This window comes from Podarcis raffonei, chromosome 9 (assembly GCF_027172205.1).
Source record: "Podarcis raffonei isolate rPodRaf1 chromosome 9, rPodRaf1.pri, whole genome shotgun sequence".
Lineage (NCBI taxonomy): Eukaryota > Metazoa > Chordata > Lepidosauria > Squamata > Lacertidae > Podarcis > Podarcis raffonei.
Window position 1 is genome coordinate 23666494 of NC_070610.1, and position 24514 is coordinate 23691007.

A 24514-nucleotide genomic window follows, 5' to 3' on the forward strand; every position below is an offset into this window, starting at 1 on the left:
GGTATCTAAAGCCATTTGCACGTAACAAAATATGTGTTTTATCCAAGTAATTGTTGAACTGAAATACAATTAAGAAGAAGGATATCAATAGTGAAATAATTATTTAGTTCCAACTTAATTGATTTTTTATTCATAACAAACTTAATAATGCAAACACATTGGCATTTGGCAATAACAAAAGTTCCTTTAGAAACACAATTTACAAAGCCTCATAATCTAGTCTCTAGAAACTTGCTATAACATGAAATAATAATAGCAAACCAGTGACATTTTAGGGAGCAGGCTAGCAGGTGGGGCCCATTATTTATACCAAAAGAGCCTACACAACACAAAACACTTGCTGTATGTAGGTTTTATTTTGTTTGTTTTGCATCTTGTATTTTGGAAATGTACATCCCGTTGTTTTTTTCCTTTAAATTTTTTGGGGCCCCCCCAAAAAGTGGGGCCCTAAACTATAGCTTGTTTATACGCCCTGGTCTTATTCCAGACTGTGTTAAGTGGAGAAACGACCATATCAAAACAGCAGAAACTCTAAACCGTGCGCTATGGACGTACGACTCTCTATTTGTATCTCTATGCGCTCCGAAAATCCCATAGAGATAAGAAACAAACAGAATTATTTCCGCCTCTCACTTCCGGTACACATCGATTAGTTCCGTGTCAAGGGTCTCGGAAGTCTGTGATGTCCGAGTTAGTAATGGTGGGTGATCCCCTTTTTCCTTTTCCTTCCTCACCTCGTTGCCTTCATAAGAGGACGGCCAGTATCTTACCCGGGGTGCTAAAGGAGGCGGTGGCCAGGGGTTACTCTGGGGTCTGTGATAAGTGATGCAGGGTTTTATTTTATTTCTAATCCACGCAAAAGACCGTAAAGTTGGGGCTAGTGCAGAAATGTTAAGAGTGGGCAGTGCTAAGTGAAGAATCCCATATTTGAATAGATTAATAAAACTTTTGTTTTAATTGCCACTGAAGCTTTAATTTGTTTTGGTGCATTCTGTCCTGCTTTTATCCGTGTACTTCCATGTCAAGTGCAGATGAGATTGTAAACATGGAAAGGATGGCGAGAAGAACCATGTGCAGCCATGAAACTGCCAGCCCATTTCGCAAAGCTAAGCAGGATCCGGTATGGTTTCACATTGGTTGGATAGGGAACCAACACATGTTGTGATTCCTGCATATTGCAATGGGGGTTGGGCTAGATGACCCTCGGGGTGCGGGTCCCTTCCAAATTTACAATTCCATGATTTCTATATAAACTCCTCCTCCGACTGCCCTAGTCCCTGCAGAAGGGCCCGCTAGCAACTCTTCGCAAAGGCTGTGTGTGACTTTTCATCCCTTTACAGTGGTACCTCAGGTTAAGAACTTAATTCGTTTCAGGGTTTCAGCCAATGCATGTGATACAGTGGTACCTCGGGTTAAGAACTGGAGGTCTGTTCTTAACCTGAAACTGTTCTTAACCTGAGGTACCACTTTAGCTAATGGGGCCTCCCTCTGCTGCTGCCGTGCAATTTCTGTTCTCATCCTGAAGCAAAGTTCTTAACCCAAGGTACTACAGTGGTACCTCGGGTTACATATGCTTCAGGTTACAGACTCTGCTAACCCAGGAATAGTGCTTCAGGTTAAGAACTTTGCTTCAGGATAAGAACAGAAATCGGGTTCCGGCAGCGCGGCAGCAGCGGGAGGCCCCATTAGCTAAAGTGGTGCTTCAGGTTAAGAGCAGTTTCAGGTTAAGAACGGACCTCCAGAATGAATTAAATACTTAACCAGAGGTACCACTGTATTTCTGGGTTAGCAGAGTCTGTAACCAGAAGTATCACTGTATAATATACAGTGCCTCTCCTTGGTGTGTATCTTTATCTCATCCTCCCCTTTTTGTCCTTACAGCAACCCTGTAAGATGTGTTAGGTGAAGAGACATAGTGACCTACCAGCCCAAGCTCACCCAGAGAGCTTCGTGATTTGAACCAGGATCTTTCATAAGATTTATTCACAGCACTTGATTGTAAAAAAAAGACTAAAAAGGCTTCAATGCGGTTTACAAAAGATGAAGCAGTAAAATCAAGAAAAATGTACAACCCTACTTTAAAACACACAAAAAGATAAAATACTAAAATAATCTAATATTACACACTGACTTGATCTCAATAGGCAGGGAGTTCCAAAGTAAGGCGCTGCCATACTGAATGGTTGAGTTCATACAAATGCAGAACGGGTATTATGTGGCACCTGTAACAGTGTTAATTCAGCTGACCGAAGTGTAGTGTAAGGCGATCTCATAGGTAAATTGTTCCCAAGCAGTTAAGGGCTGAATAGACTAATAGTAACACCTTAAACTTGGCTTAGTAGCAAATAGGCAACCAGTGCAGATCTCTGAGTGCAGGTGTTAAATGCTGACAAGGCCTCACTCCCGTCAGCAATCGTGCAGCAGCATTCTGCACTAACTGAGTTTCCAGATCAAGCCCCACATACAGCTAATCCAGTCTTGAAGTAACCTACCCAACCTTAGCCCCCCACACTGTCCCATTATGACTGACCAGATTTGGTGCTTAGAGAGTTCTGATATAACTTGTCTGTGGCCTTTTGTAATGAAAGAAGGCAAGTCGGAGACATGTCTCTGAATTTGCATAGTTTTGCTTCTCTGGAAATTTTATGTGTTGCAGATTTCCTACAAGGATGACGTGTCTACAAGCTGTTTCATATGTTTACTACACCTGCCTAAACCCTGTGTGTTGTTGTCATAAATATGATATATGTGAGCAGTGTAACATAGTGGGAACATGGAAAAAATCATCATCCAATCAGGCTTGCATGTTCCAAATGTATATTTTATCATCCTAGAAGTTGCTGATGCAATCTTCTGTGTGCTCCCACTTTGGTGCTTCTTTGCCCGTGTTGATGCGAACAAAACCATAAACATTATGTCTACACCAGCTGTGAAACAATTCTATGCATTATGCAGAATGTGGTATAACTGTACTACTTCAGACTGCAGAGAGAGAAAAAGAGAGTTCCATTTTAAATGCCTGCCCCTAAACTAGCATATGCAGGAAAACACACAGACACAGAGTTTTATGTGGAGATGCTTTAAAAAATATTTTCCCCCACTAGAATTCTATTGTTTTGCTCTACCACTATAATTTCCTGTTTCCAATATTAAAAGGCTTATTAAAGGACACCACCCACATACAAGAGGGAGATAACAGCAGGTTTGGATTTGCAGAAATTCGTATTTTAAAACCTTAATGGGGAAGATCCCACCAAAAGCCCAGTGAAGGCTGAGTGTGTTCATTGTCTATAGATGATGACAGACTGCTGAGGAATAAAAGAGTCAATGGGATGTGAGCAGTAATGGAGTATTGTGTTGGAGGTCATAGCTGACTGCCTGGAACAATGTTTTGTTTCAGGTCCCTTGTGTTCTGCATAATGTGTAGATTGATTCCTACACAGAAGTCTATTAAATAGTTAATAGGCCATGCATGTAGACTTGTGGAACAAATTCCTGATCAGTGGACTATGAAACTCAAGTCACATAAAATTATGTTTAGTCCAGCCACGGGAGAGTATTCTGAAATAATGCTCATTTCTGCTGTTGTAAACAGGCAGTCTGCATCTCTTGACTCTGCCAAAATTTAAAATAATGTGCATTTAAAAATAATGGCCATGGAGCACATAGGTCAGGATGATAGAAGGCATGAGGGAAATAAGAAAAGCTTAGCAATTTTTTCTAGTCTAGCATTCTGTTTCCAGCAGTGCCTAACCAAAGCGTAGGAAGGGTTACAAATATCAAAGCAACTGCCCTCTCTTCTTTATCCCATCATTTGGTAGTTGAAGGAATATTGGCTGTGACTTGGGAGTTTCTACCTAGCTACCCTGGCAATTAACTGTTGATCGGCTTATCCTTCAGGGACGCATCTAATACTCTGGCTGGTGGGCAGAAGTGAAAGAAAGAGCACTGATGAGTTTGAGTTGCAATAAACCTAACTGTTAGGACAAAAATTAAGTCCTTTGCAATGAAGGATGTAAGTTGATACAGGCAAGGTCTGTCACTTCGAGACTGCTTCGTAAATTGGTTCTCTCAAATATTAGTGGTTTGGTTGCAGCTGGGAAAAGAGCACACTTTGAGAACAAGTTCAGTGTACTGCTTAAAAAACTAAGTTCAACCTTTCTCTCTCTTCACAGGTGTAGCCCAGTGTCTTGGTGCAGAATGGGAATAAACAATGTAAACCTTGGATCTTTCTGCCCTGTACAGAGAACACATGCACAGCTTCATAAAACCAAGTTTCTCCAACTTTTGGAAATGTATTTTTGTTAAGGATTCCTTTGACTGATTATAGGAGCGAGAAAACTATGCTCAGCCAGTGGCTGCATTTATGCCCTGTTCTGAGCACTTTGCTTATCACACCACACTCTGGACGGTGACTGCTTTTAGTTCTCCTAAAAGCATGTCTGCGCTTATGAAAAGGGCATTATGGCTTGCTGTCAGCCTCAAGAGGTCATATCACGCTGGCATTTTTTCATCTCTTTCTCTGGGTTTGGAAAAGTCTCCCGGACATCGTGTCACATTCCTCAGGCGATATTCCTCCGAGACTGGCAAGGTGACAGTTGTCTTGTCTACTTACAAAATACCGTAATTGTTATTGGGTTGATTTCAGCATGATTAAGTTCACCTTGTAAATAATGTAGCTGAGAAGTAAATGGGTGGCCAAAAAATTCCATAGCAAATTGCAATCCAAGTCATTGGATTGGGTTCTGAAGTAGATGACAACAGGTAGCTAATTCCTGCTACTACTTTGCAAACATAATGATGTTCCATGCCCGCCTGATATTTTTCTCCGCTCTTACCACTTTTTTTTTGTTAAATGAGTATCAGGAAGGTCAAAGGTTTATCAAAAATCCCAGTCATAAGACCATATCCTTGGAAGTAAGTCTCATTCATTTCAGTGAAGCATATCTCCCAAGTAGGTATGTTTTGAGTTAGTCTATTTATTTAGTAGGGATGCAGGTGGCGCTGTGGGTTTACCACAGAGCCTAGGGCTTGCCGATCAGAAGGTTGGCCATTCGAATCCCCGTGACGGGGTGAGCTCCCGTTGCTCGGTCCCTGCTCCAGCCCACCTAGCAGTTCAAAAGCACGTCAAAGTGCAAGTGGATAAATAGGTACCGCTCTGGTGGGAAGGTAAACGGCATTTCTGTGTGCTGCTCTGGTTTGCCAGAAGCGGGTTAGTCATGCTGGCCACATGACCCGGAAGCTATACACCGGCTCCCTCGGCCAATAAAGTGAGATGAGCGCACAACCCCAGAGTCGGCCACGACTGGACCTAACGGTCAGGGGTCCCTTTACCTTTAGTTATTTAGTAAATTTGTATGCAACATATGAGTTCACAACAGTAGAGTGGTTCACAGCATGTAGTTGCCACCTGAAACATCTCGGTTAAGAGTGACTATCAATTGACTGCGTAGCTACTGTATGTGTATGCGGTGACGAATAGTAACTCTTAACTGAGATTTTACAAGCTGCAACTTAAAACACATTGTGTGTGTGTAACATAATTCAGTGTTCCCTAGGCTAGTGTTCTCCAGGTGTTTTAACTTGGCTACTGTCTACTTGCCTAATGTGAGCTGCACCACTTTGGAAAGAACAGCACAGTTTAAGTTACTCTTGTTGAGCTATAAAGCCCTAAGTTTCATCTTGGGACCACCATAGGGGCGGTCTTTTCTGTTATGGTGCCCAGTTTGTGAAATCACCCCCATCCCCTGAAATAAGACAACCACCGATTTTATTACTGTTCCTTAAATTTAACAACCTTTCTGTTTGCCTGTGTATTTGTTGCTTATTAATGCAGATGGAAAACAAAAGCTATAAGGGCACTAAAGGGATTTTGCATCAGAACCTCAAACTTTCATTGGCCTGGACCTCCTCCCAGTTTTGTACCTTGGAGCAAAAAATGCGAAATGGTATCTTTTGGGTTTTTAATGAGAGTATAAATACATTGGCAAATACATTGGTCCACCACCCCAGACTATTCATGATTTGTGACCCTTTTTATTTATGTGCTTTAGGATACATTGGACATGTCATTGTTTCCTGTTGAAAACATTAGAAATTTCAGCATAATAGCTCATGTGGACCATGGGAAAAGTACTCTAGCAGATAGGCTGCTGGAGATAACAGGTGAGATAATTTTACAGTATGCTTTATTTCTCATTCTGCTGTGCTATGATTTATTTCTTTGGGTACTGCCTGTGGGGTGTAATCCATTGTAACAGTCAAATATAACATTCCTTATTTTCCTAGAGTGGACACAGGCAAGGGAACATCCAGTCAGTGTAACTTCCTGTTCCACTGGTCTGGAGTGTCTTCCCCCTGCATGTGACCTGGGAGATGGGCATGGCCATGGTTTCCTCCATAAAAGAGCTGAGTCACGCAGCCATATTTTCTCTCTCTTGATGTCTCTCTTGCTCCCCTCTCTTGCTTGCTGCCATGCTGCTCTCCTGCAGCCATTTTGTTCTCTTAATGTAATTTTGCTGTCTGCTGGCTCCCAGCTAGCAGCACATGAGTTCAGTCTCCATGTGAGATGAACTCACAGATTGTTATGTAACTACTAAGTCAAGCCTGCCTATCAGGGATCAAATCGTGAACTGAAACGTGAGTAAACTTCTTGTTACTTTTAGGGAAAGACTCTTGTGTCTTTATTCTATTAAGAGGGATAAAAAGGGACACCAGGAATAATGGGCAAGCCAGATTGGATTACTTAACTCAAGAGATTCAAATGAATCTGCAAACTATCTTCCTGCTATATTGAGGGGAATCTGCTGTGAAGGAAGGATAATACTTATTCAATATATCCTTTCCTGCTATCCTTGACATTCCCACACTGCCTTTCATTTAAAATAAATACCGAGGCAGAACATGTAAAACAGCGACATAAGACAAAACAGAATAATAAAAGCCATATGAGTAAAACGTCAGAATCAGTTACGATAGCGAGGTCCTATTAATAGTCAGGAAAAGCTTGGGTGAAGCAGTCTGATTTCTCTTGCTGTTGGAAGCAAACAACATTTAGCAGCTTCCTGATCTACACAAGGGAGATGCCAAAAGGGAGAAAGCCCTTCTTTCCACTGTGAGGTGGTGACCTGTAGGCCATGGAATGGCTACCAGGACCTGCTTCACAGATTGTGGTAATCGGCTTTGCCTTACTTTGTTATTTGTGCACAGCAATTATGATACTAATGCCAGTTTTATTTTCTATGCTGGCCATTGTTTATTGATTCAGTAGAATACTTGTAATGTTTACTGTTTCCATACCTAAAATAGAATGCATCATGATAAGGGCTCGTAAATTGTAGGTTTTCTTTCACTACCTGAGTGTGCATTTTTGTCACAGAAGTGGGACGCTAAAGTTTCCATTCTATTTTATTGTGTATAATTTGGGGGACATCTGTTCTGTGAAACGGCAGTCAGTTTGCATTTAAAAAACGTGTTAACCTTACTACCAAAAGAAGTATACACATTTCTCCTACCAGCTAAACATTCTCAGATTTTCAAAGCCACAGAGGCAACATATGATATGCACACATATGACTTGTGTAACTTGCCTTGTTTGCTGAATCCGCCTTTGTCCATTGAAAGCGTGCAGCTCTTAGCTCTTTTTTTCATAGGGATCTTCAATACAGACTAGCATCTGTACAGATGACAATGTATCCAGCTCCCTTCCTACCATTTTCATGCGTAGCACCTATTTAGGTCTCTGATTATAGAGAAGTCCTGGTAAGTCAGGACTACATGTACTTTGGAGTTTAAGACAGGACTGGGAAAGGCACGGACACAGGTATTGAGACTTCACTTCAACATTTGGGCATTTGGGCTATGCCACTAGAACTCAAACTCAGGTGTCGAAATTAACAATATATTGCATCAATTTTGAGAGTAGACCTTTCACCAATCAGTTGCTCGAATATGTTTTAGATGAGTTTCCCTGAGTATTGTCTGCCTGCTCTGCTAAACTTTGGAACCCTAGCTTTCTTGAAAGGAATAGACTGAGAAAGATAACACATGAAAATTGATCTTGGTTGGTTTTTTTAAAATAGCCATAGGTCTACGAGAATTAAATATGGCTATGCAAAAATGGACACTTACCACGATGTACATTAATTATGGAGTATTTTTGACCCTCTAGGAACCATTGCCAAAACTGACCATAACAAACAGGTGCTGGATAAATTGCAAGTGGAACGAGAAAGAGGAATCACCGTTAAAGCCCAGACTGCCTCTCTGATTTATAACCACAAAGGAACAAATTACCTCTTAAATCTCATTGATACACCTGTAAGTTAATCATCAATGTTGCTGAAATAATACAAAATTGAACTATTGTTGTTGTTTTGGAAAAAGAAAATATTGAATGCTTCTAGATTATTGTTTTTTGCATTATTGTTACTTCTTGTTGCTGGTTTTTTACTTTGGCTTTATTCTGCTGTTGCTTTTATTTTGTTTAGCTTTTAAGTGTATGCTTTATTTGTTTACTTTAAGGTTTGTCTGCTTTGCTCAGAGGGGAGACCCATTGAAATGAATGAACCGAAGTTAGTAATGCCCATACATTTCAGTGGGTCTGTTCTGCGAAGACCGAACAGTTGGAAAAAACCCTCTGGTTTTCACTTTTTACAGCAAACTACCCAGATAATTGACGCGGGTGGCGCTGTGGGTTAAACCACAGAGCCTAGGACTTGCTGATCAGAAGGTCGGCGGTTCGAATCCCTACGATGGGGTGAGCTCCCGTTGCTCGGTCCCAGCTCCTGCCAACCTAGTAGTTCGGAAGCACGTCAAAGTGCAAGTAGATAAATAGGTACAGCTCCGGCAGGAAGGTAAACGGCGTTTCCGTGCACTGTTCTGGTTCGTCAGAAGCAGCTTAGTCATGCTAGCCACATGACCCGGAAGCTGTGTGCCGGCTCCCTCAGCCAATAAAGCAAGATGAGCGCCGCAACCCCAGAGTCGGCCACGACTGGACCTAATGGTCAGGGGTCCCTTTATCTTTACCTTACCCAGATAATTGGGTGGCGTGTAAATATTGTAAAATAAATATATAAATAACCGCGGACCGGAGCAAATCCATGGCTGTGATCTAGTAACTCCGAATTGGTTGTGTAGCTCAGTTCAGGCAGGGGTACCGTGTTCTGGTATATTAGCGGTGAGAAATCCTTATGCCTGCTTTAGGGGTTGGATAAAGCTCCATTGTTATCAGGCAGGAACGAAGCAGAGCTGCAATTAATCACTGGACACACTGCAGTTGTTAGACTAATGCAACTAATTTATTAAATAGGAGAAGCTGAGTTAATGAGGGGGTTTAGAAAGATTGAAGCAAATGAACTGGATGAGTCATCCAGAAATTTTCATCGCCCGGCACAGGGAGGAATTTGTTGACTCTCACGGTCTCTTCAAAAGAAAGTACAAATACAAGGTGCCACAGGCCTAAGACCCTATGCAGATGCATCCCAGATAACTTGGACTACAATTCCCACCCACCCTAGCTATCTTGGCCCAATGGTCATGCCAGGGATGATGGGAGTTGTAGTCATCGCGGAGAACACCAGGTTGTAGATACTTAGTCCCTCCTATACTTAGTTCCCTCCTCCCCACAAAATAAAAGTTCTGTCATTTCTTCAAGAACTACAGTTAACTAATTACAGGTCAAGAAGCTTTTATAACTAGTTTCCTAAAGGGGGTAGGTTGCCATTTTGATGTTACGAGCCGTTCCTCCCAGATAAGTGAGTCTCTGGCATAGGGGTGTTGTCCGTGGACCCCTAATTAGGAACCACTGATTTTGACAGTATTAACAAAATAGCAGAAACTAGATTCGATGCTTTCTGGTAAGTTGTCAGACAGTGGGTTCCACCATGACTTCATGGTGTTCTTTTGATGGTCTTTTTAACCGGACCTTGAGATGCCAAGTTCTTGAAATGTTTGCATTGCTTGTTTCCCCCCCCTACAGGGCCACGTAGATTTTAGCTATGAAGTCTCACGGTCGTTGTCTGCTTGTCAAGGCGTCTTGCTTGTAGTGGATGCAAATGAGGTAGGGTTTGTAACTGACAACTGTAACTTCTGCCTCGTCTTTGTTCTTCGTGGAGTAATGAAGAGCTTGCCTCTCCCAAATGGTTTGAGGGAAGATTCGTCTATCGTTGTAGATAACTTTTAAGAAATATGGAAAAGACCAGATAGATTTCCACCACAGGCAGTTCCTGATGAGCCAGTTATGGGATTGTTGGCTCTGAGAGTTGGGTCCTGTGTGTTGTCCGATATTATGAGTCTCTAGGTGCTACAAGCGCTAAGGATCTTAGCCTACAATCCTAAACATACTTACAATACAATCCTATAGACTTCTCCTCAGGAACAGGCCCCATTGAGTGCAGTGGGTCTTAACAACAACAACAACAACAACAACAATAATAATTTCTTTATACCCCGCCCACCTGGTTGGGTTTCCCCAGCCACTCTGGGCAGCTTCCAACAGAATATTAAAATACAATAGTCTAGTAAACATTAAAAGCTTCCCTAACCAGGGCTGCCTTCAGATGTCTTCTAAAAGTCTGGCAGTTGTTTTTCTCTTTGACATCTGATGGGAGGGCGTTCCACAGGGCGGGCGCCACTACTGAGAAGGCCCTCTGCCTGGTTCCCTGTAACTTGGCTTCTCGCAGTGAGGGAACCGCCAGAAGTCCCTCAGCGTTGGACCTCAGTGTGCGGGCTGAATGATGGGGGTGGAGATGCTCCTTCAGGTATACTGGGCCGAGGCCGTTTAGGGCTTTAAAGGTCAGCACTAACACTTTGAATTGTGCTCAGAAACGTACTGGGAGACAGTGTAGGTCTTTCAAGACTTACTCCCAAATAAGTGAGTACTGGATTGCAACCCACTAGAGACCAAGCTCTACTAGACCTAATGATCCTTCTGAACGAACACTTCGAGTTTCTGCAGATATTACCTTCGCTTGATAACTGGGGTAATAGATTAGGTAACCTGTTATGCTGCGATAGCTCAGCCCGTAGAGCTTGAGTTTGAGCCCCATGTTGGGCGAAATATTCCTGCATTGCAGGGGGGGTTGGACTAGATGACCCTTGTGGTTCCTTCCAGCACTACAATTCTGTGATTCTAACATCTACTGCTACATAAACAATTTTCCATGACCAGTTGATTTCATGGGCAGGGGTCTCTCCTAACCTACCTGGAGATTGAAACCTGGGACCTTTTATGTGGAAAATATCCGCTCTGCCTCTGAGCTATGGCCATGTCTTTTTTTCCTTTGGGACAATTTGGGGTGGGGTGGAGAGACTACATTCACAAACTCTCAAATGTTTAATAATGATGTTTTTCCTAGGGTATTCAAGCTCAAACGGTTGCGAATTTTTATCTTGCGTTTGAAGCACAGCTGTCAATAATTCCTGTTATAAATAAGGTAAGACTTGCCACGCACAGTATTAAAAATTCTTAGATAACTTTTGACTGTAGAATAGCAACTTGCACTCGCACGTCTGAATGCAGTTGTGACAGAGGTCAGCCACGGAAGGGCAAGTGGCCATTCTGGTTGTGTATCATCTCTGTAGTTGTCTCTTCCGTGATTTACATCATTCCGTCAACATAATGCTGTATTTTTTGCTCTATAAGACTCACTTTTCCCTCCTAAAAAGTAAGGGGAAATGTGTGTGCGTCTTATGGAGCGAATGCAGGCTGCGCAGCTATCCCAGAAGCCAGAACAGCAAGAGGGATTGCTGCTTTCGCTGCGCAGTGATCCCTCTTGCTGTTCTGGCTTCTGAGATTCAGAATAGTTTTCTTCTTGTTTTCCTCCTCCAAAAACTAGGTGCGTCTTATGGTCTGGTGATACAGTGCTTAACTTTTAAGGTCCTTTATGCGCTTCCTTTTTCTTTCCCATGGATTGTTCATTCGTTTTATTTTTTAGAAATCTCTATACCTGCCGGGGTTAAGGAATAATAATAACATCACGGCAGTGGACAGCATGAAATCCACAATGAAATTACATTAGTGAAACAAGTACATCACAAATCTGTAGGTCGGATTGATGCATCCACATAAACACCAATCCAGCAGAGAAAGCCTGGGTGAACAAATGAGTTGTAACCAGGTGACCAAATGCCAATATTGAAATTGCCAGCCTAGTGTTCTTTCAGGACACATGCCAAAGGGTAGGTGCTGCCACACAAGAGGCCCTCCCATCAGATGTCGAGGAAATAAACAACTATCTGATTTTTAGAAGACATCTGAAGGCAGCCCTGTTCAGGGAAGTTTTTAATGTCTGGTCTTTTATCGTGTTTTTAGTGTTCTGTTGGGAGCCGCCCAGAGTGGCTGGGGAAACCCAGCCAGATGGGTGGGGTATAATTAATAATAACAATAACAACAATTTATTAGTTATACCCTGCCACTCCGGGCAGCTTCCAACAAAATATGAAAACCAGGGCTGCCTTCAGATGTCTTCTAAAAGTCTGGTAGTTGTTTTCTTTGACATCTGGTGGGAGGGTGCTCCACAGGGCGGGCGCCACTATGAAAAGGCCCTCTGCCTGGTTCCCTGTAACTTGGCTTCTTGCAGCGAGGGAACCGCCAGAAGGCCCTCAGCGTTGGACCTCAGTGTCTGGGCTGAACGATGGGGTGGAGACGCTCCTTCAGGTATACTGGACCGAGGCTGTTCAGCACTGACACTTTGAATTGTGCTTGGAAACAATTGGAAATTATTATTATTATTTATTATTATTATTATTATTATTTATTTATTTATTTATTTATTTATTGAGAGCATATAGCACTACTAAGTGGTCTCTCTTATTCTTTATATTGTGCTCAATTTAATCTTCTGGGTAGGCCTCCTACTTCCTCAGTGCTGCCTTATCCTTGAGCTCAGAAGTCGCAGTTCTGTGCATTTACTTGGGAGTAAGCCCTGCTGAAAACAGTGGCACTTATTTCTGAGTAAACATGCACACGGTTTTGCTTCACATCTGTCTCCTGATGCCAAAAGAAAAACAGAATTTTGAACCTGCTTATTCTGTCCTGCATTTTCTTTTACAAATACTTCAGCTGGTTTTTTGTTCCGGATGTATTTTTTCTGTGGTTTCCCCCTTTATGCATCCCCTCCCTTCCCCTTCCCTTTGTATTAGGCAGAGGGTTTGTCTTTTAAAAATGGTTTGTCCCGTGCTCAGTAACTTTATGTGCTTTATAAATAAAATAGGGTGACAACGAACCCCAGGTTTCCAATTTTGAATAAACTGCTCTCAACAAACTCCATCTTCTTGACTGTAGGTCCCAGGTCTTGTTCTTAAGTCACAAAAACTTCCCAGGTTACTAGTTTAAGATGAGGAAAGTGAAAGTGTAAATGCAGTTCACATTTTTGAAGCTTCTCTCATTTTTGCTCTAACAGAATTTACTTCTGACTTCTGTTACATTGGGTACATTTTTCCGACAATAACTTTGTTTTGCAGATTGATCTAAAGAATGCAGACCCTGAGCGGGTGGAAAATCAAATTGAAACCGTGTTTGATATCCCCAAAGGCGACTGTATTAGAGTAAGACACCTTTTCTGGTGTATAAATATGTGTGTAGTAGCTGCTGATAAAACTCTCCTACATGGAAACCTTACCAGGTTATTTTTATTAAATGATTATATTCTCACAGTGCACAGTGTTTACTTAGAATTAAGCTCCATTGAGATAAATGAAACTCAGCACTTTTCCCAGAATAAAGTGCCTTGCTTCCTTCTCCTGTAATCATTGAAGAAATGTATTTGCTTACTATTCAGAGTAAAGCATTTTCAAATATAACTGCATGAAGCATAATATATTGAGGTGACAACAGCTTACTAGTTAGTGTGTGCTGAATTAAGCTCTCTTTCCCTTTTTAATTTGCTTTAGATTTCTGCTAAGCTGGGAATAAATGTCGAAAGAATACTTCAGGAAGTTATTGAACGAATCCCTCCGTAAGTTTATTTTTCTGGCATCTTATATACAGTGGTACCTTTACTTGCATTCACTTCCGGTTACGTATCCTTTGGGATATGTACGTGGCAAACCCGAAAGTATTTTTCCAGGTTTCGCCGTGTGCGCAAGTGCAGAAGTGGTCCCTCCAGTTGTGGAAACCTCGGGATCCGACTGGAGCTCCAGAATGGATCCCGTCCGCAACTGGAGGTACCACTGTACTATTGAGAAATGGACTGTCTTGCAGTTACGCTGAGCCATCTGCTTGAGCCAGTTACATATTTGCGTCTTTTTAATAATCTCCTTAATTTAGTGAGTTAACATCTCTCTCGCTCACTCGCTCAAATTTTATGTTTTACAATTTAAAATCTTCATTTTACATCCTTAAGATAGCAATAACTTCCCTTCTTCTCTTTCCATGGTTCATTTTCCATATCATAAATCCCTGCATATTTTACAAAAACTGTACCATTCAGTATTCCATTATTGCATCCATCAAAACTTATTTACACTGTTGAGTTAATCTTAATGCTGCCCACGTTTTCAAGTGTACACAATCTCCCCCATATATTCAATAAACATTTTCCAGTCTTCTCTAAACGTATGTTCTTCTTGTTCTCTTATTCTATATGTTAAATCTGTAAGTTGTGCATATTCTGTCAACCTAAGTTGCCATTCTTCTTTGGTTGGGACCTCGCTCGCTCTCCATTTTGGGGCTAACGAAACACGGGCCACAGGAGTGGCATACATAAATAACCCTTTTTGACACCTGGGAATTTCAGTCTGAATTGAATTCTTGATTGAATTCAGATCAGTAGATTTCTCTGGTAAATATAACATGACGATAAAGCAGAAACAAAGGCATTCAATGTTCTGCGTGCAGTGTGTGTTGCTATTTGCTACAGTAACTGGAACTATATTTATGCGAGCACTTGGAAAACAGACATTTGGTACTGAAAAATAACTCTCAGTATGTAATTACACAGTAACCATGATATATATGTCTTTCTTATAACAGGCCCAGCGCAAGCACACAGGATCCGTTGAAGGCTTTGGTGTTCGACTCCACCTTTGATCATTACAGGGGTGTGATTGCCAATATTGCACTGTTGGGTGGGGAGGTTCGCAAAGGCCAAAGGATAGCATCAGCTCATACGAAAAAGGTTTATGAAGTTAATGAAGTGGGAATTCTGAAACCCAACGAGCAGCCAACGCACAAATTGTAAGTTGCAAGCGTTTGAAATAAATCAGAAACTCTTATTTGTTTGGCCTTTCTCAATATCCGTACCAGAATTTCCCAAACTTGCGTTTCCAGCTGTTTTGGGGACTGCAATTCCCAACATCCCTGACCGCCGGTCCTACCAGCTAGGGATGATGGGAGTTGTAATCCAAAAACAGCTGGAGACCCAAGTTTGGGAAACCCTGATCTGGATTCCTACTGCCAGCAGCAGTAAGACAGATTTCCCATCAGCTTTGCACTTTCCTTTGGCAAAACGCAGAGCGGAAGCATCTTCTTGCTTAGCTCAGCGTGCGGAAGTGGCTAATGACATATAAAAAGGTAAAGGACCCCTGGATGGTTAAGTCCAGTCAAAGGCGACTATGGGGTTGCAGCGCTCATCTCGCTTTCATGCTGAGGGAGCTGGCGTTTATCCATAGACAGCCTTCTGGGTCTTGTGGCCAGCATGACTAAACCACTTCTGGTGGAATGGAACACTGTGACGGAAGCCAGAGCGCACGGAAACGCCGTTCACCTTCCCGCCACAGCGGTACCTATGTATCTACTTGCACTGGCATGCTTTCAAACTGCTAGGTTGGCAGGAGCTGGGACAGAGCAACGGGAGCTCACCCCATGGTGGGGATTCGAACCACCGACCTTCTGATCAGCAAGCCCAAGAGTCTCAGTGGTTTAGACCACAGCGCCACTTGTGTCCCATGATGGCATATAGGAGCTGTTTCATGGTGCCTCTGCCCCAGGACAAAGCACTGTTGACTGACTAATGTATTTTTAATCTTTGCTGGAAGCAAACCCAGCCAGATGGGCGGAGTGCAAATAAATTATTATTATTATTATTGTTGTTGTTGTTGTTGTTGTTGTTGTTGTTGTTGTTGTTTGTTGTTGTTACATTAACATTTCAGGCAAGAGTAAAATGCTCTGCTTCCTGTCCATTTGCCAAGGCTGTGTGGCAAGTTTTGTAAAGATTGCAGCACACAAATATGGGGAAAAGGATTTGACATAATTGTAGGCATTTGATAATGTGCGATTAAATCCCTAAACAGCTTCTTCTTGCCAAGAAAAAAAGGCTTGAAATATCTACTGTGATAAATATTTCCGCATGATGCTGGTTTCGTTTAGATATGCCGGCCAGGTTGGCTATCTCATTGCTGGAATGAAAGATGTCAAAGAGGCCCAAATAGGAGACACAATCCATTTGCATAACCAACCAGTGGAGCCATTGCCCGGGTTTAAGTCGGCAAAACCCATGGTCTTTGCAGGTGAGGCACACACATTCAATGACAGGAAGTACTTTCATGTTTACTTATACCGGTAGAGTGCTTAGGTGCATTTAGGAATCGTCGTTAACTGTAACAGGAATGCCACAGATTCCTGTATAAATTGTACCCCTGTTACAGCACCAACACTTTTTTGTGCTCAGAAACATACTGGGAGCCAATGTAATTCTTTTAGGACTGCTGTTATATGGTCCTGGCAGCCGCTCCGAGTCACCAGCCTAGCTGCTGTATTCTGGATTCGTTGCAGTTTCCGAATCACCTTCAAAGGTAGCCCCACGTAGAGCGCAGAATCTTCTTGTTGACAATGCTTTCATTTTGTGTTGATGGTGGGTTTCTGTAAATTCGGTGAGGTGGTGCTTCAGTGCCCGTCAAGATCACTGCTTATTACAACAGCGGTTTGGGAAAGGTGGTTTATTTTTTGTTGACAGAACAGTGATTTTGTACAGGCTTGTGAATCGCTATGCCTTTTCACAGTTATTCAGATAAACGGCTTTACTTGATCAGATTTAATTTCAAGGAATGATTTCCTCACATGGATGGGTACCTTCGAAAATTTCAGTCAGTTTACTCTGATGGAAAACTTCCAGGAGGAGAATATTTTTGAGACTTCCTTATGTTCATGCAATTGATCTTTCTCTTCCCCTCCTCCCAGAAGAGAAGGATAAGTTATTCAAGCTGCCTACTGCTCAGTCAACCACTGAATTCAGCCCTTATGTGGAACAAGACTGACGACTGATAATTTAAGAACCTGGTATATTATTTGTGGGCTGGCACCTTGTCTCCTACAGAGAAGCGTCTTAAGTGTTTCTGAAGAAAATGCTGGATGAAATATATGAGGATCAGCTGCTTTTACCAGCCTAAGTTCTGTGTTGTATTGACAGGAATGTACCCAGTAGACCAGTCGGAATATAACAACCTGAAAAGTGCTGTAGAAAAACTGACTCTTAATGACTCCAGTGTTTCTGTTCATCGTGATAGCAGCCTTGCCTTGGGAGCAGGATGGAGGTGAGACTTGCCCTATTCAATCTTCAGCACCACAAAGCACAAACATTTTCTCTTGATTTCTTTTGGCCAGGAAGTTTAACATGCTTAGTTGGTGCTTTTTTGGGTGGGGAACACATTTTTTAGCACTTTGTGATTGACAGGGAAGATTGAGTACCGTGTAAACGTTGCATTTACAGGTTGGGCTTTCTCGGCCTTTTACATATGGAAGTTTTTAACCAGCGTTTGGAACAAGAGTACAACGCATCTGTCATTTTGACAGCACCCACCGTACCCTATAAAGCCGTTCTTTCCTCAGCAAAATTGATAAAGGTAATGGTATGGTTTTGATTTGGCTTTTTGAAATCGGGGAGGGGCCATGCTGACTTTTTTTTACCTTTTGTAGGAACATGGGAAAGAGGTGATCACCATAATAAATCCTGACAAGTTTCCTGACAAGTCAGTGGTGGCAGAATACTTGGAGCCTACAGTTTTGGGCACTATCATAGCACCTGATGAATATATTGGAAAAATAATAAGTCTATGCCAGGTTAGTGAAATATTTTTTACGCTTGGGTCTCCTTTCCGCCTTCAGGGTTGAGATGAAATGAGGCAGTTTTAATTTTAACAAGCCAAAAATTAATTTTAATGGGCCGGTCACGCTCTTAGAGAGCCACTTGTCTGCTGAAGAACCTCACCTATTGCAGAGGATTCTGGGGGATATTCTTTGTTAACATCAGAGCCTCAGTCAAGTATCTTGAGCCTCCTTATCCCCGGTGTGAACTGAGCATTTGCCCTAGATCATGCTCAACCCGCAATGCAGAAAACATCTGTGGTGGCAGGCAAGCTTTTCAGAAAACGCAGGTTCCTCACAAGAGAGTTTGGAAAGCCAGGAACATGTTTGATTTGGGCAAACACGTTCACATGGATTAACTTGCCATGTGAAGTTGTTCAGAGCTGTTAGCCTGTTTTATCCCAGTAATCCTTATTACAACCCTGTGAGGCACTAGGCAGCTTCCTTACAGATTGGAAACCGAGCTGAAATAACAGTGGCTGGCCTAAGGCTATATATTCAGTTTGTGACAGAGATGAAGTTTCCGCTGACAACTTCCCGGCTCTCATCGCTCAGACTCTAAGCCACTGAAGTACTCTGTCTCTTCAAATAAAATCCATGTATATGTATAAATTGGTTGAGAGGAAGTTATATGTACCAAAGTTATTCATTTAACTGGTTAACTAATTAAATGAACAAATGTGGATTTAAAATATGGAATTGGTTGATAAATATATTTAGGCTTATGCAGCAACATGATAGATATATATATGAAAACGCTTATGGATGAGTTTTATAGCATGGAGACACTCAGTTGGTTGTCTTGTCCAATGATTTCTCTCAAACAAAACATCCTTTACAAATGCTTGTTTGATCACCAAGAAAGAAGATGCCACCGCTACCTTAGGCTTCTTGATGCAGTGCTGAACTTCCTAGATTAAGTGCAGTTTCTCCTAAGGTTCATAAAAGGTAAAGGGACCCCTGACCATTAGGTCCAGTCGTGACTGACTCTGGGGTTGCGGTGCTCATCTCGCTTTATTGGCCGAGGGAGCTGGTGTACAGCTTCCGGGTCACGTGGCCAGCATGACTAAGCCGCTTCTGGCAAACCAGAGCAGCGCACAGAAACGCCGTTTACCTTCCCGCTGGAGCGGTACCTATTTATCTACTTGCACTTTGACGTGCTTTTGAACTGCTAGGTTGGCAGGAGCAAGGACCGAGCAATGGGAGCTCACCCCGTCGCGGGGATTTGAACCGCCGACCTTCTGATCGGCAAGTCCTAGGCTCAGTGGTTTAACCCACAGCGCCACCCACATCCCTTATAAGGTTCATACTTAGATCTATATTAGTACAGTGGTACCTCGCAAGACGAAATTGCCATCTTAAATTACAATTTATTTCACTCTGTACAACTTGGTCTCCTGAAGCCATTTCTCACCCTGCAGGCAAAGGTATAGGAGATCAAGCAAAATAGATTTCCATTACAGTGGTACCTTGGTTTATGAACTTAATTTGTTCTAGAAATCTGTTCTTAAACCAAAGCGTGCTTTCCCATAGCCACGGGGGACTCAATTTACAAATGGAACACACTCAACAGGAAGCGAAACATGTTCTGCTTCCAAGGCAAAGCTCACAAACCAAAACACCTACTTCTGGGTTTGCAGCGTTCTCAATCGAAGTTGTTCATAAACTAAGCCATTCTTAAACCCAAGGTACCATTGTATTTTCATGAAACTGTTGGTACCTTAGCAATAAGAAAAGTGAATAGTCGGGAGAAAGACTCACAGAAGAATGTGCAAACAAGATGAGAAAATAAATATCTATTCCATAAACAAACACTGGAGCTTTTATTGCTTAGTTATGTTAATTTACCAGGTCCCGGTAATATTGGTCCTTCAGTTTAAAATTCACCCATCATGTTTTAGAATGGAATATTTACTGAAGATTTATATCATGAGAAATTCTAGTTGACTGTCAAAACTACTGTGTTGCTTGTCAGACTCGAAGGGCTATTCAGAAGGACCTGATATACATTGATGACCACAGAGTCATGATGAAATATTTCTTTCCACTGAATGAAATTGTCGTTGACTTCTACGATGCTCTGAAATCCCTCTCATCTGGATATGCCAGGTACAGTAATGTATTTTTTAAAAAATAAAATAAAATTAAGTGGGACATTCATTAATAAAATTAAGTGGGACAATTCCAGTTGTACTGAATTTCAAGGTTTTGCAGAAGAGGTGGAGTCTCTCCAAAGTGCATGAAATAATAATAATAATAATAATAATAATAATAATAATAATAATAATAATTTTACTCCACTCATCTGACTGGGTTGCCCCAGCCACTTGAGGAATACAATGTTTTTGCTGCTGTTGTGGGGCAGAATGGGCAAGTTTATGCATCTTGCAGCACCATTCTATACATGTCTGCTCTGAAGTAAGGCCCATTGAGTTCTGTGGGACTTCTTTGCAAGTACATGTGTATGTAGTCTATTCCTCAGGTTTCCCTGCGACATGTTTGAGGACAAATAGGTGGGGGAGGCTGTCTTTAAGGCCTTGTGGGACATAAACAGGTTATTTCCTTTCTCCACTATTTTAAGTCCTCTAGCAAACGCTAGTAAACACTGGAAGAATATTTTGAAAGGGGAAAAACCCTCCCGAGAAGATTATTTCAAGTACAGTCAAACCTTGGTTTCCGAACGCCTCCGTTTCTGAACATTTCAGCTCCCAAACACCAAAAACCCTGAAGTAAATGCTCTGGTTTTCGAAGCTCCTGCAGCCAATCAGAAGCCAAGCCTTGGTTGGCGATTGTTTTGGAAGTCAAATGGTCTTCCAGAACAGATTACGTTCGACAACCGAGGTTTGACTGTATAGAAATGGAAGAGCAATGACTTATTGGATCAGTGTCTATATAGCTGGGTGAATTTAATATACTAAACTGGGAATAGATCTATATCTGTATGTGATTAAGAATAGGTCATGTATTTATTGTTATTTGCAATGGGGACTTTTTTTTCTTTTTTACTGAGGGACAACAGACCTGTATCTTTATTTGAAGAATTAATGCAAGTATTATATTAAAAACACTGTCTTTAAAAAGCTGAACCCATTTTGAGTGATGAATTTAATGTTTTTCCTCCCCTCTTCAGTTTTGACTATGAAGATGCAGGATACCAGCCTGCAGATCTTATCAAAATGGATGTTCTTTTAAATGGGAACCCTGTAGAAGAGCTCATAACTATTGTTCATAAGTAAGTAAACTAAAAATGCAGCCCTAGACTGCAGAGGGTATCTTTAAGAGATGGTGTGGCTGGAAAAGTCTGTGGCAGAAGAATTGCCAGTCCCTAAACTCTACTGCATTTACACTCACTAGGGCAGAAAGTGGGATGCGGGTGGCGCTGTGGTCTAAACCACTGAGCCTCTTGGGCTTGCTGATCAGAAGGTTGGTGGTTCAAATCCCCGCGACGGGGTGAGCTCCCATTGCTCAGTCCCAGCTCCTGCCAACCTAGCAGCTTGAAAGCACGCCAAAAAGTGCAAGTAGATAAATAGGTACCGCTTCGGCGGGAAGGTAAACAGCGTTTCTGTGCGCTGCTCTGGTTTCGCCAGAAGCAGCTTAGTCATGCTGGCCACATGACCCGGAAGCTGTACGCCGGCTCCCTCGGCCAGTAAAGCAAGATGTGCGCTGCAACCCCATAGTCGTTCGTGACTGGACTTAACTGTCAGGGGTCCTTTACCTTTTAGGGCAGAAAGCAGGCTCTTTTTTCCTTGTAGCAAGTTCTTTTCTTTTTCTAAAATCCCACTGATTACATTGGGAGGGACTCACTTATCAGGTCCATGTTGGAAGTAATGGGAAGGTTTGTGGATCTGAGCCAACCCTTGACCCCACTGACAGCAGAGGAATAATAGAAAATGCCACTGGAAGGCCCATGGTATCTTCTGACCCCTTTCAGGTACCATAGGATTGTGCCTGAAGTGCAATTTCCTGCTTTTGGTTACATTCCCAAAACTACCTGTCTGGATTTTCAGTTTCATTGTACAGGTTGGTGCTGTTCCAGTACAACACAAGTTCTTCATTTCAGCGATTCCATTTCATTGTGGAACATTAATCCTTCTCCCCTTTATATAGTTAAATGGGAAAATCTAATCGTAAACCTTGTTTTAGACTTTGACATCCCAGTCTTTTCCTCTTTTTTTTTTAAAGGGACAAAGCATACACTGTTGGGAAAGCTCTGTGTGAACGTTTAAAAGACGTTATCCCAAGACAGCTATTTGAGATAGCTATTCAGGCAGCTGTTGGGAAAAAAGTCATTGCGAGAGAAACGTGAGTTGTTTTGTGTTTTGCTTTGTTCTAAAAAAGTCATTTGTTAGACAAGTGCTAGTTTTGCAAAGCGAATAAAAGTCCCTCCCCTCCCCCTTTTATCACTTGTAACTATTAAAGTTGTTTCCAATATTTACTTGAGAAAACGACATTCTAGTCCAGGCAGAGGCAAACTCGGCCCTCCAGATGTTTTGAGGCTGCAATTCCCATCATCCCTGGCCACTGGTCCTGTTAGCTAGGGGTGATGGGAGTTGTAGTCCCAAAACATCTGGAGGGCCGAGTTTGCCTATGCCTGTTCTAGCCTCTTAGAAGGTTACAACTAAAGTTAAAATCAGTGTGGTCTTTCATTTAGGCTACCCACTTCAAGAGCATTTCAGAATAGTCTCCATTTGTTCTAGCGGATGCCAGCTTTATTTCAGAGAAGGCATCTAGACAAAGGCTCTGCGTGGAAATCTCAACATACAAGGATATTGGAACGAGAGCTGTTCACAAAGGCCCCCTGGATCTAGGCCGTTTCATAACTTTAAAGATCAGCACTTTGCCTTTAGCCTGGAGACTAAACAGAATTTTGACTTTCTTGTGCCTTAGGTGGCTGATATTAGTCTGCAATTGCAATCTGGATCACCAGAAGTTTCTGAACTGTCTGAAAGGGTAGTCCCACATAAGATGCAGAATACGGGGCATAGTTGAGGCAGTAATCAAATAACTTCCCATTCCGAATTAAAGGAATGGTCTCACGAAAGGAAATATAATTATATTTCCGTCATACCACTTTGTAATTAGGAAGCACATAGTAGACTGAGTATTAGAATTCTCTCCAATTTTCCTCTTGGATATGGGAAAAGTAGCCATGGAGTAAGGCTGACACCCAGTGGTTAAAATGAACTAGAAAATAAGATTTCATTCAAATTGAATACTTGTAGCTGATCAGTGCAAATGGGCATTTGCCATTTGAAGTCACATGCCGATTACAGAGTTGCCTTTTGTGATACAGCACTAGGTGATATCATGTAACATTTTTGCAGGGCATCTTGTGAATATGCACTTTGGTTTAAGCATTGAAACTTATTTCTTCCAGAGTGAAAGCTTATAGAAAAAATGTCCTGGCAAAATGTGTAAGTGTCATTCTTTTCTTTGGTAATGTCTGGTGATTGTAGAATAATGCCCCCGCCCCCTGGTTTTTTGCTTCCTCTATTGTAGGTACTGGTGCTAAGCTATATACTCCTGTTTTTCTGTTATGTTTTAGGTTCGTGTTGATACATGCACATTCAGTAAAAATGACAAGTTTGCTTTTGGTGGCAGTTCCACAGTGTGTGAAGTTAAGAGATCTGGTTTTTATAAGAGTTATGCCACTTATTTCACCCAAAGCTCAGGGTAGCAGTTTTACATTTATCTGTCTTTTTAGTTGCTTTGGGTACTTGAAAAACAGTAGAACTGTTTTGACCAGAGTATGCCGGCCAGTATTATAGATATTCATATTGTAAAACACAGAGAAAATAACCTGTTTGTTTCCCTTTAAACAGTACGGAGGAGATATTACACGGAAAATGAAGCTATTAAAGCAGCAAGCTGAGGGAAAGAAGAAGTTGAGGAAAATCGGAAACGTGGAAGTGCCAAAGGATGCCTTCATAAGTGTTCTAAAGAGACAGACTGACAAGTAGTTGGAAGTCCACAATTACGGATTTTTTAAAGTAAATATTTGACAGACTAGTGTTTACAATGTGGATGCCCTGTCTAGAATCCGATATATCCTGTGTGTACATACGGCTCAAGACTCTGAAATGTCATGAATGTAAATGTACACTTTTGACAAGTGTTCTGATTTCAAGAACGTTTATAAATGACGAGTGGCTAGAAAGCCTGCAACTCTTTAATAAAGCATTCTGGCTGGTAATCAATTTTTTTATGATGGCATTATGATCCTGCAACTTACCGGCTGCCATAACTTCGCTCGCCACCTTTTATTCCATGTGCATTCCTGACATGCTCTGATTGTAGAATTGGACGGGGCCCAAGGGTCATCTAGTCCAAACCCTACTGGAATGCAGCAATCCCGCCCACAGCCATCCTTGGTTGGCCTCAAACCTCCAACCTTCTAGTTAACAGCCAGACACGCTGATCCACTGCACCACAGAGGTCCTTAGTGAAGCGCATTATGTACAGTAGAGGCAGTGACCATTTTGCGCAGGGATT

General features: G+C 42.0%; 1 protein-coding gene across 4 annotated transcripts; it reads left to right on the forward strand.

The window, feature by feature from the left end:
• The first annotated feature begins 628 nt into the window (after positions 1-628).
• GUF1 (GTP binding elongation factor GUF1) lies at positions 629-24215 on the forward strand. 4 transcript variants are annotated; one of them, XM_053403364.1, is made up of 18 exons: positions 629-700; positions 4176-4591; positions 6054-6165; positions 8171-8319; positions 9980-10060; positions 11358-11435; positions 13465-13548; positions 13894-13958; positions 14975-15178; positions 16310-16449; positions 17349-17472; positions 17649-17781; positions 17855-17998; positions 19998-20131; positions 21153-21254; positions 22205-22324; positions 23400-23436; positions 23845-24215. In XM_053403364.1, exons 2-18 carry the CDS (start codon positions 4367-4369, stop codon positions 23980-23982), a joined length of 2070 nt encoding a protein of 689 aa, XP_053259339.1. In that variant the 5' UTR covers positions 629-700; positions 4176-4366; the 3' UTR covers positions 23983-24215. The 4 variants fall into 4 exon arrangements, with proteins under 4 accessions (XP_053259339.1, XP_053259341.1, XP_053259337.1 ...); XM_053403362.1 differs by lacking the exon at positions 629-700 and adding an exon at positions 925-1120; XM_053403366.1 differs by lacking the exons at positions 629-700; positions 21153-21254 and adding an exon at positions 909-1120.
• Positions 24216-24514: the final 299 nt, after the last annotated feature.